The sequence below is a fragment of the Neovison vison genome, chromosome 2, assembly GCF_020171115.1.
Source record: "Neovison vison isolate M4711 chromosome 2, ASM_NN_V1, whole genome shotgun sequence".
Lineage (NCBI taxonomy): Eukaryota > Metazoa > Chordata > Mammalia > Carnivora > Mustelidae > Neogale > Neogale vison.
In genome coordinates this window covers 41,270,827-41,283,742 of record NC_058092.1, presented here as the reverse complement: position 1 = coordinate 41,283,742, position 12,916 = coordinate 41,270,827, and the positions used below count along the sequence as shown (strand labels likewise).

Below are 12,916 nucleotides of genomic sequence, written 5' to 3'. Positions count from 1 at the left end.
TTCTTGAGTATTTTATTCTTTTTCATGCTATTTTCAGTGAAATTGTTATCTTAATTTCTTTTCAGATTGTTCATTGTTCTATATAGACATGCTACAGATTTTTGTGCATTGATTTTGTATACTGCTACTTTGCTGTTTATTCTAAACAGGTTTTTTTTGGTGGTATTTTATGGTTTTCTACATGTCAGATCATGTTGTATACAACAGAGATAATTTTACTTCTTTCAGTTTGGATGCCTTTTTTTTTTCCTTGCCTAGTTGCACTGGTAGAACTTCTGTGATGAATTGGAGTAGTGAAAGTGGGTGTCATTGTCTTGTTACTGACTTTAGAGAAAAAATTTCAGTCTCTCACCATTGAACAGAATGTTCACTGTTGGCTTTTCATCTGTGGCCTTGATTATGTTGAAGTAGTTTTTTCTTTTTCTAGTTTGCTGAGTGTTTTTATCATGAAGATTGTTGAATTTTGTCACTTTTTCTGCTTCAATTAAGAGGATCATGTGGGTTTTTTCCTTTATTCTATTAATGGAATGTATTATATTGATTGATTTTCATATGTTGAACCATCCTTATATACAAATGAGAATCTGTATCGTCCTAGTCTGCCATTTAGCTAATGTCTTGATTTGAATGAGAATCTTAGAACCAAAAACTCTCTTAAAAAAGATTTATTTACTTGAAGGAGAGAAATGTATATGCACAAGTCGGGGGAGGGCCAGAGGGAGAAAATGTTCAGGCAGACTCCCTGCTGAGTGGAGCCCAATGTGGGACTCAATCTCATGACCCTGAGATCATGATCCAAAACCAAGAAGACACCCAGGCAACCAACTGGGACACCCAGGCACTCCCCCAAAACTCTTTTTAGTTGGATGGTCTACATATTAGTTGTGTCTGAGGCCGACTTATACAGATCTTCCACAGATTCAGAAATACCAGAGATCTGAACATTCTTTTTCATTTTTTTTTTAAAGCCACACACATAAGGTCATCCAAACTTAATTTTTGCATTTCCCTCATTTAATCTTTACAGTGGTTATAGAGATAGGTACTATTCGTTCTCATTTTAAGGATGAGGAAAATGAGACTTAGGTCAAGCATTTTGCCCACGGCTATAGTAATTGTTGCCATGCTCAGTGTCCAATCCATGTCTTATTTCAGAGCTCATTCTGTTAGTCACTCTATTAATGGTGCCTTTGCCTTATCTTCTCATCCAATCCTGATAATGTAAAAATGGTAGTAAGGTGATGCCACAGATTTTTTTTCTGTCAGACTTAACATTGCTGCCTTTGTTAGAGCTGGAAAGAATCTTACACATGCTATGGGCCAGAGTTTTCATATTATTTTTCACAAAACTAGCTTCCAGAGAGGTCTTCAGAGAGTTGGCAAATTATTGTTTCATGTTTAAGTATCTTTGAATTTTTAAAAACTGCAACAATTTAATTAAATGTATGCATTCATAAATGTTCCAAACCACGCTAACATATGATAGTGCATTGGTGCTTTAAAGTACTATCAGGTTAAGTGGTTTTTGTGCAGACCTCTGGATAAAAATTATTTTAAACTACTCAGGTTGCAAGCCTCTTGTTTAGAAATGCATGTAACTGGGGGTGCCTGGGTGGCTCAGTGGGTTAAAAAACAGTGGGTTAGAAATGCATATAACTACTTCTTTGGGTGAATTGTTTGTCAAATAGAGCAATTAAAACCAGCCTCAGAAGTAAGCTCAACTCCTGACTATAAACATTTGTGTTAATCAAAATTGCTTTGTTTTCACTGTCATTGTGGTAAGTAAATGATATAAATTTGAACACAGAATGATTTTAGAGTTGGGGTGCCTAAGTGGCTCAGTCAGGCAGCTGGCTCTTGGTTTCAGCTCAGGGCATGCTCTCAGGGTCTTGAGATCAAGCCCCTTGTTGGGTTTCACATCTGCTTGAGGATTCTCTCTCTCCCTCTGCCCCTCTCCCAAGTGCTCTCTCTCTCAAATAAATAGATAAATCTTAAAATGATTTTAGTGTTAATTTTTAAAGTCCCACTTACTTCTTTCATATATTGGAATTTCATTTAAGATTTGAAAACTATCATTTTCAAGCCTGATTTCCTAATATATGAAAGGAAAAGCTAAGCTCCAGAGCCACTACCAGTTTGCATCTCAATCCATGCCCATTGATTTTCCTCTGTGTTATCCTCCCTCTTTACTTAACCTACTATGTAAGTGGAAAAAAAAGAAAAAGAAATTCTTGGGAACGCAAAATTCATAAAGGGTACTGAGAGCATAGGGAATATAATCAGATGAAAAATGTTAAAAACATAAAGCATTTTAGTAAGAAACTTACAGAAAATCCATGAAAGACTCTTGGGGGTTGCCAGAGATAATTCCAGATTTCAGCCTTACTCTGCTCTTATTTCAACAACAACAAAAATAATTAGGAAAGAAGTGAGTTATTTGAAACAATCACAAGCAGTAACTTTGGAAATCATCGAGTATAGTAGCCTTTTGGCCTGAGAACCCCTTTACATTTTTAAAAATGCATGAAGACCCTCAAAGAGCTTTTGTTTGTATGGGTTATATCTGTCAGTATTTACCATATCAGTATTTACCATATTAGAAATTGAAACTAAAAGTTTTTTAATTCGTTTAAAAGCAGTGATAAGGGGCGCCTGGGTGGCTCAGTCTTTAAGCGTCTGCCTTTGGCTTAGGTCATGATTGCAGTGTCCTGGGATGGAGCACCACATCCGGCTCCCTGCTCTGCGGGAAGCCTGCTTTTTCCTCTCCCGCTTTTCCTGCTTGTGTTTCCTTTCTCACGGTTTCTCTCTCTGTTAAATAAAGAAATAAAATCTTAAAAAAAAAAAAAAAAGAGCAAAGATAATAAACCCATTATATATTAACATAAATAACATATTTAAGAAAAATCACTCCAAACAAAAAAAATAGTGACAAGTGCACATTGTTCATACATTTTTGCTAAGCTCTTTAAATATGTGCCTTAACAGAAGGTAGCTGAATTCTCATATATACTGCTGTTGCACTGTATTGTTTTGCTTGAAGTATGTGAAATGAAAAAGATCTGCTCTCACACAGATGTAGCTGGAAAAAGGAGAGATATTTCAATAACCTTTTTAGGTAATTGTGGATATTTATTTTTGATACTATACCATTTTTCAACATATATTAGTTTCTTTAAAGTTACTTACAATGTGGTACATGAAACTGTTATCAGTGACCTTTTCATGCTCTCTTACATTAAAATCCATTGGTTTTTCTTGGACTATGAATGGATTTTTTACCTATGTCTTACTTTGTAATTTGCATTGATCATTTGGGAAGTATTGGTTCACTGAGTTAGGTGTATCTTCCAAATGCTGATACATTTCATTATAAATATTTTTAAAATTACATTTATTAATATCACCGTCCATCTTACCAGAGTCTTTAAGTGTTGATATAATGTTAGGATTACAGGGCAGTTACAGCTTTCCAAGATTCCAGTTTTTACTTGAAAGCTTGAATTTTTATCACCTGCAACAAATACTGTCAGTTGTTTTCTTTAAAGTGACAACCTGACTGTTTGTTTTGGAGGAAATGTTGCCAAATACCCAAATCTGAATAACCATTGTTTATCTGATATTTCTTTGAATAAAAAGGGCATCCCATGAAAAAAGCAGCTAGTTCCACTTGTTTCGCATACCATTATGCAAGTGCTTTTCCTCCAGATAACTATCAAACTTTACTACTCAGCAGAAGCGGTTTGTATGTTATTTCCCATTTTGTTACTCAGAATTTTAAAAAGATATATACCTAGAGGCACTTGGGTGGCTCAGTCGGTTAAACATCCAACTGTTGGTTTTGGCTCAGATCGTGATCCTCAGAGTGAGAGCCCAGCTCTAACCGAGTTGGGCTCCGCGCTTAGGGCAATCTTCTTGAGATTATCTCTCCTTCTGCCCTTCCCATTTGTGTTCTCTCTCTCTAAAATAAATGAATAAATCTTAAAAAAAAATGTGTACCTAAGGGTTATGAGTTACTAAAACTAATAATTTTTATTGATTCATCAAGGACAGAAATTTTAAAGCACAACTGGCCTTTTTTCCCCCTGCAAGTTTGTGGTGGTGAAAAATACACTGTTTACCAACCAGTTTGGTGCTACTGCCTTGATTCACTATAAGACACTAGCAGTTTTATCGACATTGTTGCAAATATCAGCATGTTAAGAAATATAAATAACATCTTAATATTTGGAAGATAGTTTTGACTTTTCAAAAGGTCAGAAGAGGTCGTGGGGACCTCCGGGGTCCCTGGACCATACCTTGAGAACTTCTGATCTATTATGAACTAGATTTTCCCTGTTGCCCTGGTTTCTGATTCCTCAGGACAGCTTGCTCCCAGGAGGTATCTGGGACAGATACCTCCCTTTATTCAAAACCGGAGCAAGAGAATAATCTTAATGTCCTGGAGAAAAACTGAAGAATGGAGGCTATCTTTTTAGTTATAATTAGCCTCCATAACAAACAGAAGAAGAGCCTTCTGCTCTTCTCACAGTACACACTTTTTATTGTGGTGGTGTCCAGTTCTGTGCCTTCACCTTCAGCCTGTTTCCTAATGACTTCTAGGTTTAGTCTTCCAGTGTTGAACTCTCTCCTGAACCTCCAGTACCTTCAAGTTACCTGCTGGATATTTCCCCTTAGCTCACCAGTGAGGGGGAAATAATTTCCATTAAAATGGAAATAATCATCTTTTCCAATTATTCTGTCCTTTAAAGTATTAGTATATCTACTTTCTGTACTATTGATACTATTAGCCAGTTGTCTTAGACTTCTGTGCCATTCCTCACCTCCAGTAAATTGCCAAGTCCTGTTGTTTTACCCCCAAATAGACCCTGATTGTTCCTCCTTATACTCAGTTTTGTTTGGACCCTCATTTTGTTTTATGGGGACTGTGATATTAAGTTGCCTTCATTCTCTTTACCTGCCAAATTGTGATCTACATGACTGCCAGAATTGTCTTTCGTAACATTTGGTCATGTTACTAACCATAAATCTAAGTCACTATAACTGTGTTCCACACATATGTATGCATAAATTTTTAGTTATATATAACTAAACATTAGTTACTGTAATGTTTAATATATTATCTATATTATATTTATATGTATATATCTTAATGGTCTTTTACTTAATGTGTCACAGGTATATGTCTGAAAGTAAAGTTGTCCATCTTATGACATAGAAAACAGTACTAAACATCTTCTGAACAACCCATCCCTGTTAATAGTGTTCCCATCTACTTAGTTGCCCAAGCAGAGATTTTTGGGTCATCCTAAGCTGTATCCCTACTTTTCCACCCCAGAGCTTCTGGGACATAGCAGAGTCTCAACAGTTGAATGCTGAAGAAATGAATAAATGATTTGTCTCAAATCTGCTACATTATCATAAGATTTTTAATTGAATGGAAGCATAAACAGTCTAGAGAGAGGTTGTCATCATTAGCACATGGGTGCTTGAAGCCAAAAGCCTGAACTTTAAGATAAAGTTGCTAATTCCTTAGGTTTTCTTAGTCTCTATTTCCTAAACAATAAAATGAGGTTAATAATCATACTTCATGGATTTGTTGGATATATTAAATGAGATTATGTATGTTAAAATATTTATTGTGGTACCTATCACAGTTAAATAGTAGCTGCTGTTACTATTACTACCACTGTTTTTTAGTTTAATGGTTCCTAAATCCTGACTAATGTTACTTGTAATATACTCTTTAGTAGTTCCAAATCAAGTAGGGATATAAGAGAGAGAATGAGAATGAGAATGAAAATGATCATTGTTGCCGACTCTTTTCCTGGAAAGGGTTCTTTCCAGTCTAAGGTGATTTTCTCTTCTTTTCAGTTTTTAAATCCTTTGTTTCTGAAATGAAAGATGGACTCTTGTTTCAGTTCTTTTTAAGTTAAGCAGTTTTCTCTATGTTGTTGTTTTCTCTATGTGTGTTGGTTTTTAATGTATTTATTTAGTTTACTAAAAATAAAATCCCAACATCTAGAAACGACTGAGACTCAGAGAGGTGCCATTACCCCCCAAGGTCACAACCAGGACTTTTGCCCTCTTTACTCATAACTTCTGTATCCCTCTTCTTTTTCCCCAAGAAATAGTGTTTATCCAGCGGGGGGGAGGGGTGGAAGAAAGAAGAAGAAGATTAATCTCACAGGAGAAATACAAACTTTCAAAATAAACTAAAAACCTAAGAGTAAATTTTTGTTCTTAAATGTTAAGAGCAAGACAGAAGAAAGAGAAATTAAGGAGTCAATGCCGTTTACAGTTGCACCCAAAACATAAGATACCTAGGAATAAACCTAACCAAAGAGGCAAAAAATCTATACTCCAAAAACTATAAAGTACTCATGAAAGAAATTCAGGAAGACACAAAGAAATGGAAAAACGTTCCATGCTCATGGATTGAAAGAACAAATATTGTGAAAATGCTACCTAAAGCAATCTACACATTTAATGCAATCCCTATCAATATACCATCAATTTTTTTCCAAAGAAATGGAACAAATAATCCTAAAATTTACATAGAACCAGAAAAAACCCCGAATAACCAGAGGAATGTTGAAAAAGAAAACAAAAGTTGGTGGCATCACAATTCCAGACTTCAAGCTCTATTACAAAGCTGTAATCATCAAGGCAATATGGTACTGGCACAAAAACAGACACACAGATCAATGAACAGAATAGAGGGCCCAGAAAGACCCTAAACTCTATGGTCAACTAATCTTTGACAAAGCAGGAAAGAACGTTCAATGGAAAAAAGACAGTCTCTTCAACAAATGGTGCTGGGAAAATTGGTCAGCCACATGCAGAAAAATGAAATTGGACCATTTCCATATACCACACACAAAAATAGACTCAAAATGGATGGAAGACCTCAATGTGAGACAGGAATCCATCAAAATCCTTGAGGAGAACCCAAGCAGCAAACTCTTCCGACCTCAGCTGCAGTAACTTCTTCCTACGAACATTGCCGAAGATAAGGGAAGCAAGGGCAAAAATGAACTATTAGGACTTCATCAAGATCAAAAGGTTTTGCACACAAAGGAAACAGTCAACAAAATTAAAAGACAGCCGACAGAATGGGAGAAGATAATTCGCAAATGACGTATCAGGTAAGGGCTAGTATCCAAAATCTATAAAGAACTTATCAAACTCAACACCCAGAGAACAAATAATCCAATCAAGAAATGGGCAGAAGACAAGAACAGACATTTCTGCAAAGAGGACATCCACATGGCCAACCAGACACATGAAAAAGTGCTCCACGTCACTGGGCATCAGGGAAATACAAATTAAAACCACATTGAGATACCACCTCACACTAACCAGAATGGCTAAAATTAACAAGTCCAGGAATGACAGATGTTGGCGAGGATATGGAGAAAGGGGAACCCTCCAGCACTGTTGGTAGGAATGCAAACTGGTACAGCCACTCTGGAAAACAGTGTGGAGGTTCCTCAAAAAGGAAAATAGTTTTCCTTTTTGGAAAAGTTGAGAATAGCTACCTTACAAGCAATTGCGCTACTGGGTATTTACCCCAAAGATACAAATGTAGTGATCTGAAGGGGCACGTGCACCCAAATGTTTATAGCAGCAATGTCCACAATAGCCAAACTATGGAATACTGTGCAGCTATCAAAAGAAATTAAATCTTGCCATTTGCAGTGACATGGATGAAGCTATAGGGTTTTATGCTGAGTGAAGTAAGTTGATCAGAGAAAGACAGTTACCGTATGATCTCTCTGATATAAGGAATTTGAGAGGCAGGGGAGGGGGCTGTGGGGGGTAGGGAAGGAAAAAAAAAAAAGATGGGATTGAGAGGGAGACAAACCATAAGAGACTCTTAATCTCACAAAACAAACTGAGGGTCGCTGGGGGTTAAGGGGGGGTAGGGATAGAGTGGCTGGGTTATGGACATTGGGGAGGGTGTGTGCTTTGGTGAGTGCTGTGAAATGTGTAAGCCTGGTGATTCATAGACCTGTACCCCTGGGGCAAATAATACATTGTATGTTAATAAAAATAATTAAAAAGAAAAAAATGATAAATCGCTCCTGCTTCTGAAATTTAGTGATTATAATAGAAGGACATCAGATATTTTTAATACTTTGACTCACAGTAGGGTATTCTTAGCATTTTTATTCTTTGTGAGTAGACACGTTGCAGACTAAAAAAAAATGCCAAAGAAAGCAAATGTGAGTTATGCAGTTTCTACATATACTTTATTTTGTCTTGTAAAAGTTTTTTTTCTACTTCATTATAGATGAGATTAGTTCTGGTGCCGGAAGATTTTTTGCTTGGATTATATTACTGACTTCTAACTGAGGAGATGCAGAGTCTTTCCAACTCTTAATTAAAGCTTTATAACATCCTGAGGATTCAGAGGGGAACTTATGGTCTCCCCAGAGCATCTTTGACTCTCGTAGTAAAATGCCAAGCAGGTCTTCATTTTTACAGGCAGTGACTGTGGCTAAGCATGCAGATCTTTATATGTTTTATTATTCTTAGCCTCTGCCTTCTTTCATGTTTCTTCTCTAATTTTCTCTATTTCCACAAACTGTAGGCCATGATTGTCTCTTCAAGGCCACTTATTTTTTTCCTGGAAAAATATGTGTGCATGAGCAGGTGTGTATTTGTTTTATTTGTGTATAGTGTGTATATTTCTCTCTCTCCTCTCACCTCCTTTCTGTCCACAAGAAAGTAAAACCCTTTTTGGTAAGTCGTCTTGGCCTCTTTCATGTAAACCTAGCTGTTGCTTTTCCTTTACTCTCTTTGAACTTTAATACTTACTGTATAGCAGCTGTATACATATGTATCACTGAGGTAAGCTATGAGTTCCTTGAAGGAAGGTGTTGTGTCTTACTCTCCTCTAAATCCCTAGTACCTAGCCTTGATGTTTAGTAAATGTGAGTGGAAGAGTGGGTCAGTGGGTGAGTGAGTGAATGGGAGACCAGCTTGAGAAAATGGATTCTTTATTAATGACCAGTGCCTCAGATTATTGATGAGTTTCTTTTAAAGGTTTTCTATGAGTTTGAACTTGATTATCTGATGGCTTATGAATAGGTCATGGAGAAAAAAAACTTTCTTCCTTTTCCCAGGATTTTCTGGTTGGATACTTGTTCTTTGTTATTATCTGTGAGCCTTAAAACTGGTTTCTCTTATTTCTTGTTGGTCATCTGGTTATGCTAAGAAGTATTATGATATCTGTTTGGAAGATCCTTAATAAGCAGACAGCATATGTCCACCTTTTCTCTCAATATTTTCAAAGAATATGAGCATATCCTATTTACCAGACCATTTTTTGGCCTTTGAAGATACAGTAGTGAACAAAGCAAAGTTCTTGTCTTTATAGTGTTTATATGGGAAAGATAAGCAGTAAACAAATATGTAATATGTCAAGTACTGGTGAAGGCTATGAATTAAATCAGGTTAAGGGGATAAAAAAAGTAATATGCCTAAAATGTGGCCTTAAAGGAAAAAAATACCAGGAAAAAAGCTGTTAAAGAGGCATGCTAAAAAATTGATTAGGGTTATTTCTGACAGTGAAATTACAGATTTTTAAAATTATGCTTTTATCTAATTTTCTGAAGTCTTCATTGCCTTTATTCTTGGGGAGGAGAGGGTGCCATTGAGATCACATTTGCTTTAAAACCTTATTCTGATGGTGCATAGTCCCTTGTGATCAAAAGGAAGAAAGCCATCTACTGATTCCTCTGAATATTTCTGGAAATACTCAGCACATGGTCTGGATACTCCGTGAGTCCTTCCAGTCTCTGGACAGGCCTCTACTTTGTATCAGTATGGTCAATATCTGAGGAGGTTGTTGCCAAAGTCTTAATTCCCCAATTTGGGCAAAAGTGCTTTGTAATTTATTCAGGACACATTTCCCAGTGTTTATACTGGTGCTGAATTAGTCATTTATTCTGATGAAGAAAGTGTAGAAAAACTTCAGTAAAAGTACAAGTAGCATATTCTTTGTATATAAATGTCATGTATTTCATTAATGTTTTTCATAGTGTATACTTCACAGCATTTCAGTCAAACTTGACCTAACTCAACACTGTTGCCATGAGTGTTAGGACTTACTGTGAGAGCGGTGGCAGAGAAAAAGCATGAAGCAGAATTTTTAGTTCCTCCTGTGAAAGGAGCAAACTTCTCTTCCCTCAGCACCTTTCTACCAGTCAGGAGAGCATCTGTACCCTGGCTGGGCCTCAGCACAGAGCAGGAGAAAGGAAGGAAAGCCTGAAACAACACCCATGACTAGGCTGTGGGACTTGGATATGTAGTTATAAAAAAGCATCTTTTATGGCTAAAGCTGTAGAATTTCCTGTAACTCTGGACTTTTCAACATCCTCTTCAGGCTCAGAGTTGTTGGTCTATCTCTAAAGGACTAATTTGCATTATGTTTCTTCGTAGCCTCTTTACCTGCTTCCTCCACCTCATGACTGTCTTAATGACAGAGCAAGCAAAACTAATATATACCTTCTTGCCCCTCTTCAGTTTATGTCCATGGTATACTGATTTTTAGAGGTAAAGGCACACTTTACATATTTAAATGGGTATATGGGCACACTTTTGTTTTAAACTGGTTTGATGTAAAGATGAAGATTTGAAGAACAAGGAAAAATTTTCAGTTCCTCTTTGTTCTTTCTGACCCTTTCTCTTGCAGTTCTCTTTCCCTTTCTTCCTTTGTTTCTATTTTCCTATATCAAGTAACAATTCCTGTAAACATTCTTTGTTTATTGGTAGCCTTTATGCCTGAATAGGTGAAACCGTTCTCAAAGTAGATCCCTTCATTCCAGCCAAAAATGTTCAGCGTGATAGAAGAGATAACTTCTCTTGTCCGGAGCAGGTTAAAAAATTACTTTTGCAACTACTGTTCCTTCTGCCTGGAATATCTTTATCTTCCCCACCTGGATCTGTTCCTTATTTAAAAGACCTAGCTCAAATGGAGTAGTTTCTTTGATACTTTTTCTGATTCTCCCAGTTAGTGAGTCCTACCTACTACAGAGTTTTCATACCTTTCTAATAGCACATTTAAGATTGTTTTATTATTGTTTTTTAAGATGTCTCTCATTGGAGTCTGAAATTTTGGATGTGGGAACTGTATTTTCTTATTTTCTCAGCTCTGATATTCAAGAAATGTTTTTGACTGTTCTTCTTGGATAAGCCTTACTCAGTGTTTTTAAGGACTGCACAATCTAATGGTGGTGATATAGCAATCACAGATAACCATAGTACAAACTAGAATGCAGTTACTGCCACAAAGAAGAAAGAAATCACTTCTTGTTTTGGGAATTAGAGGTTTTCCCAGGCTTTGTGGATGAAGTGGTATTTAAAATGCACCCTGAAGGATAAGTGTGAAATGTGGAGTTAATGGAATCTACCTTTTCTTACTTCCTGATGACTTTATTAGAAATAGTTTCAGTGCAGGGGAATAATATTATTTGACATATATTCCAAAGCCTTAAACCAAGAGGTAATTTTCTCATTTTTATCTGAAATAATTCATCATTTGATTTATACAAAAGAACGTAAAAGAACGTATTATGTATGTGTGTCGCGGGTGGCTAAGTATCAATTTGTTCACGGGTCTTTATAGATTTAAGTCATAAATTCAGGAACTGATATTTAGGATTAGATCTTTTTCATTGTCTGAACGTTACCAACCAAAAAAGGACATGAAATTTTGATGTATTTCTGTCCTATGTTGCATGGATTTTCTTTATTCATTTTAGCCACAGATCCCTTTGCTTCTGTTTTTGGAAGTGAATCATTTGAAGATGGATTCGCTGACTTCAGCACATTGTCAAAGGTAACCTGCAGTGATTAGTGGGAGGATGAAATATTCTATGTTTCCACCAGTGGAGCAACCCTTCCTCCCAATTATATAACCCTTTCACAGACTTCTCAACTTGATGTCATTGTTGATTTCAGATAGAAATGATAGAAAAGATGTAATTAAAGTAGATATATTTCTATACATAAAGACTATGGTGATGATACAGGTCATTATAATTTTCTACTGACAGGTTAGCTCACCAACTTCATATTAAGAGTCTTCTGCCTTTTTAAACATATTTCTTCCAGTTGAACTAATTTATCCTCTATTGACTATCTGGGTCAGTAGATTTAAAATATGGGCATTCATGCCATCTTCTCTGCATTGATTACTTCATTTTATGTTCTGAGGCTGTTAGGGTTAGTGTTAAGATTATTAATACACATAGTCAAGCTCTGTATGCCTGCTATCTAATTTCCAGTGTAGCTGTAGGATTGATTTAGGCCAAAAGAGTAAAATTAGAGTATATGTGAAATTATCTATGTCATCTGTTCTCAGCTGGATGTTACTTCCCCCTCCACCTTTGCGCTCCGTTATTTGGCATTGTCTAAAGACATTTTTGGTTGTCACAACTGGGAAGGGGGGCTATTCATATCTAGTAGATAGAGACCGGGAGTGCTGTTAAACATGCTACAGCACAGTATCCAGCTCCGACAACACAAATTATGTCCAGCCCACAAAGTAACTACTGCTGTAGAGAAACACTGGCCTAAGATCTAAAATCAGGCTTTCTGATTCACTATAGAAAAGTGTCATTATTAGGAAGGCAGAGTCTTCAGACCCACGTTAAGACTTGTTATTCCATGGGATTAATTTGCTTTTAAAAATTGACTTTTTTTCCACGTTGTCTTCAATATTTTCAAGACTCCATTTTCTTTGTCATTAGTATTAAATCTTTCCTATATTTAAGTGAATTGAGAAATGTGGAATTTTTTTTTTCTTTGAATATCATATGGATCAGATATTCATTTGAAGAAAAACATATAGTCCCTTTAAAATGGACCTTAGGTGGTTTTGTATTGCCTAAAGCTTGAAAAACTTTTA

The 12,916-nt window shown here is 36.2% G+C and overlaps 1 protein-coding gene across 3 annotated transcripts in view; it reads left to right on the top strand.

Moving 5' to 3' along the window:
* The window catches only part of EPS15 (epidermal growth factor receptor pathway substrate 15), a 146,421-nt gene that overhangs the window by 124,639 nt on the left and 8,866 nt on the right, over positions 1–12,916 (top strand). For 2 of the 3 annotated variants that reach the window (XM_044238213.1, XM_044238212.1), the window contains exon 22: positions 11,769–11,845. The exons of the other annotated variant lie outside the window; for it this stretch is intronic. In XM_044238213.1, the coding sequence (XP_044094148.1) occupies positions 11,769–11,845 (77 nt within the window). The remainder of the gene's footprint in view (positions 1–11,768; positions 11,846–12,916) is intronic. 3 annotated transcript variants of the gene reach the window in all.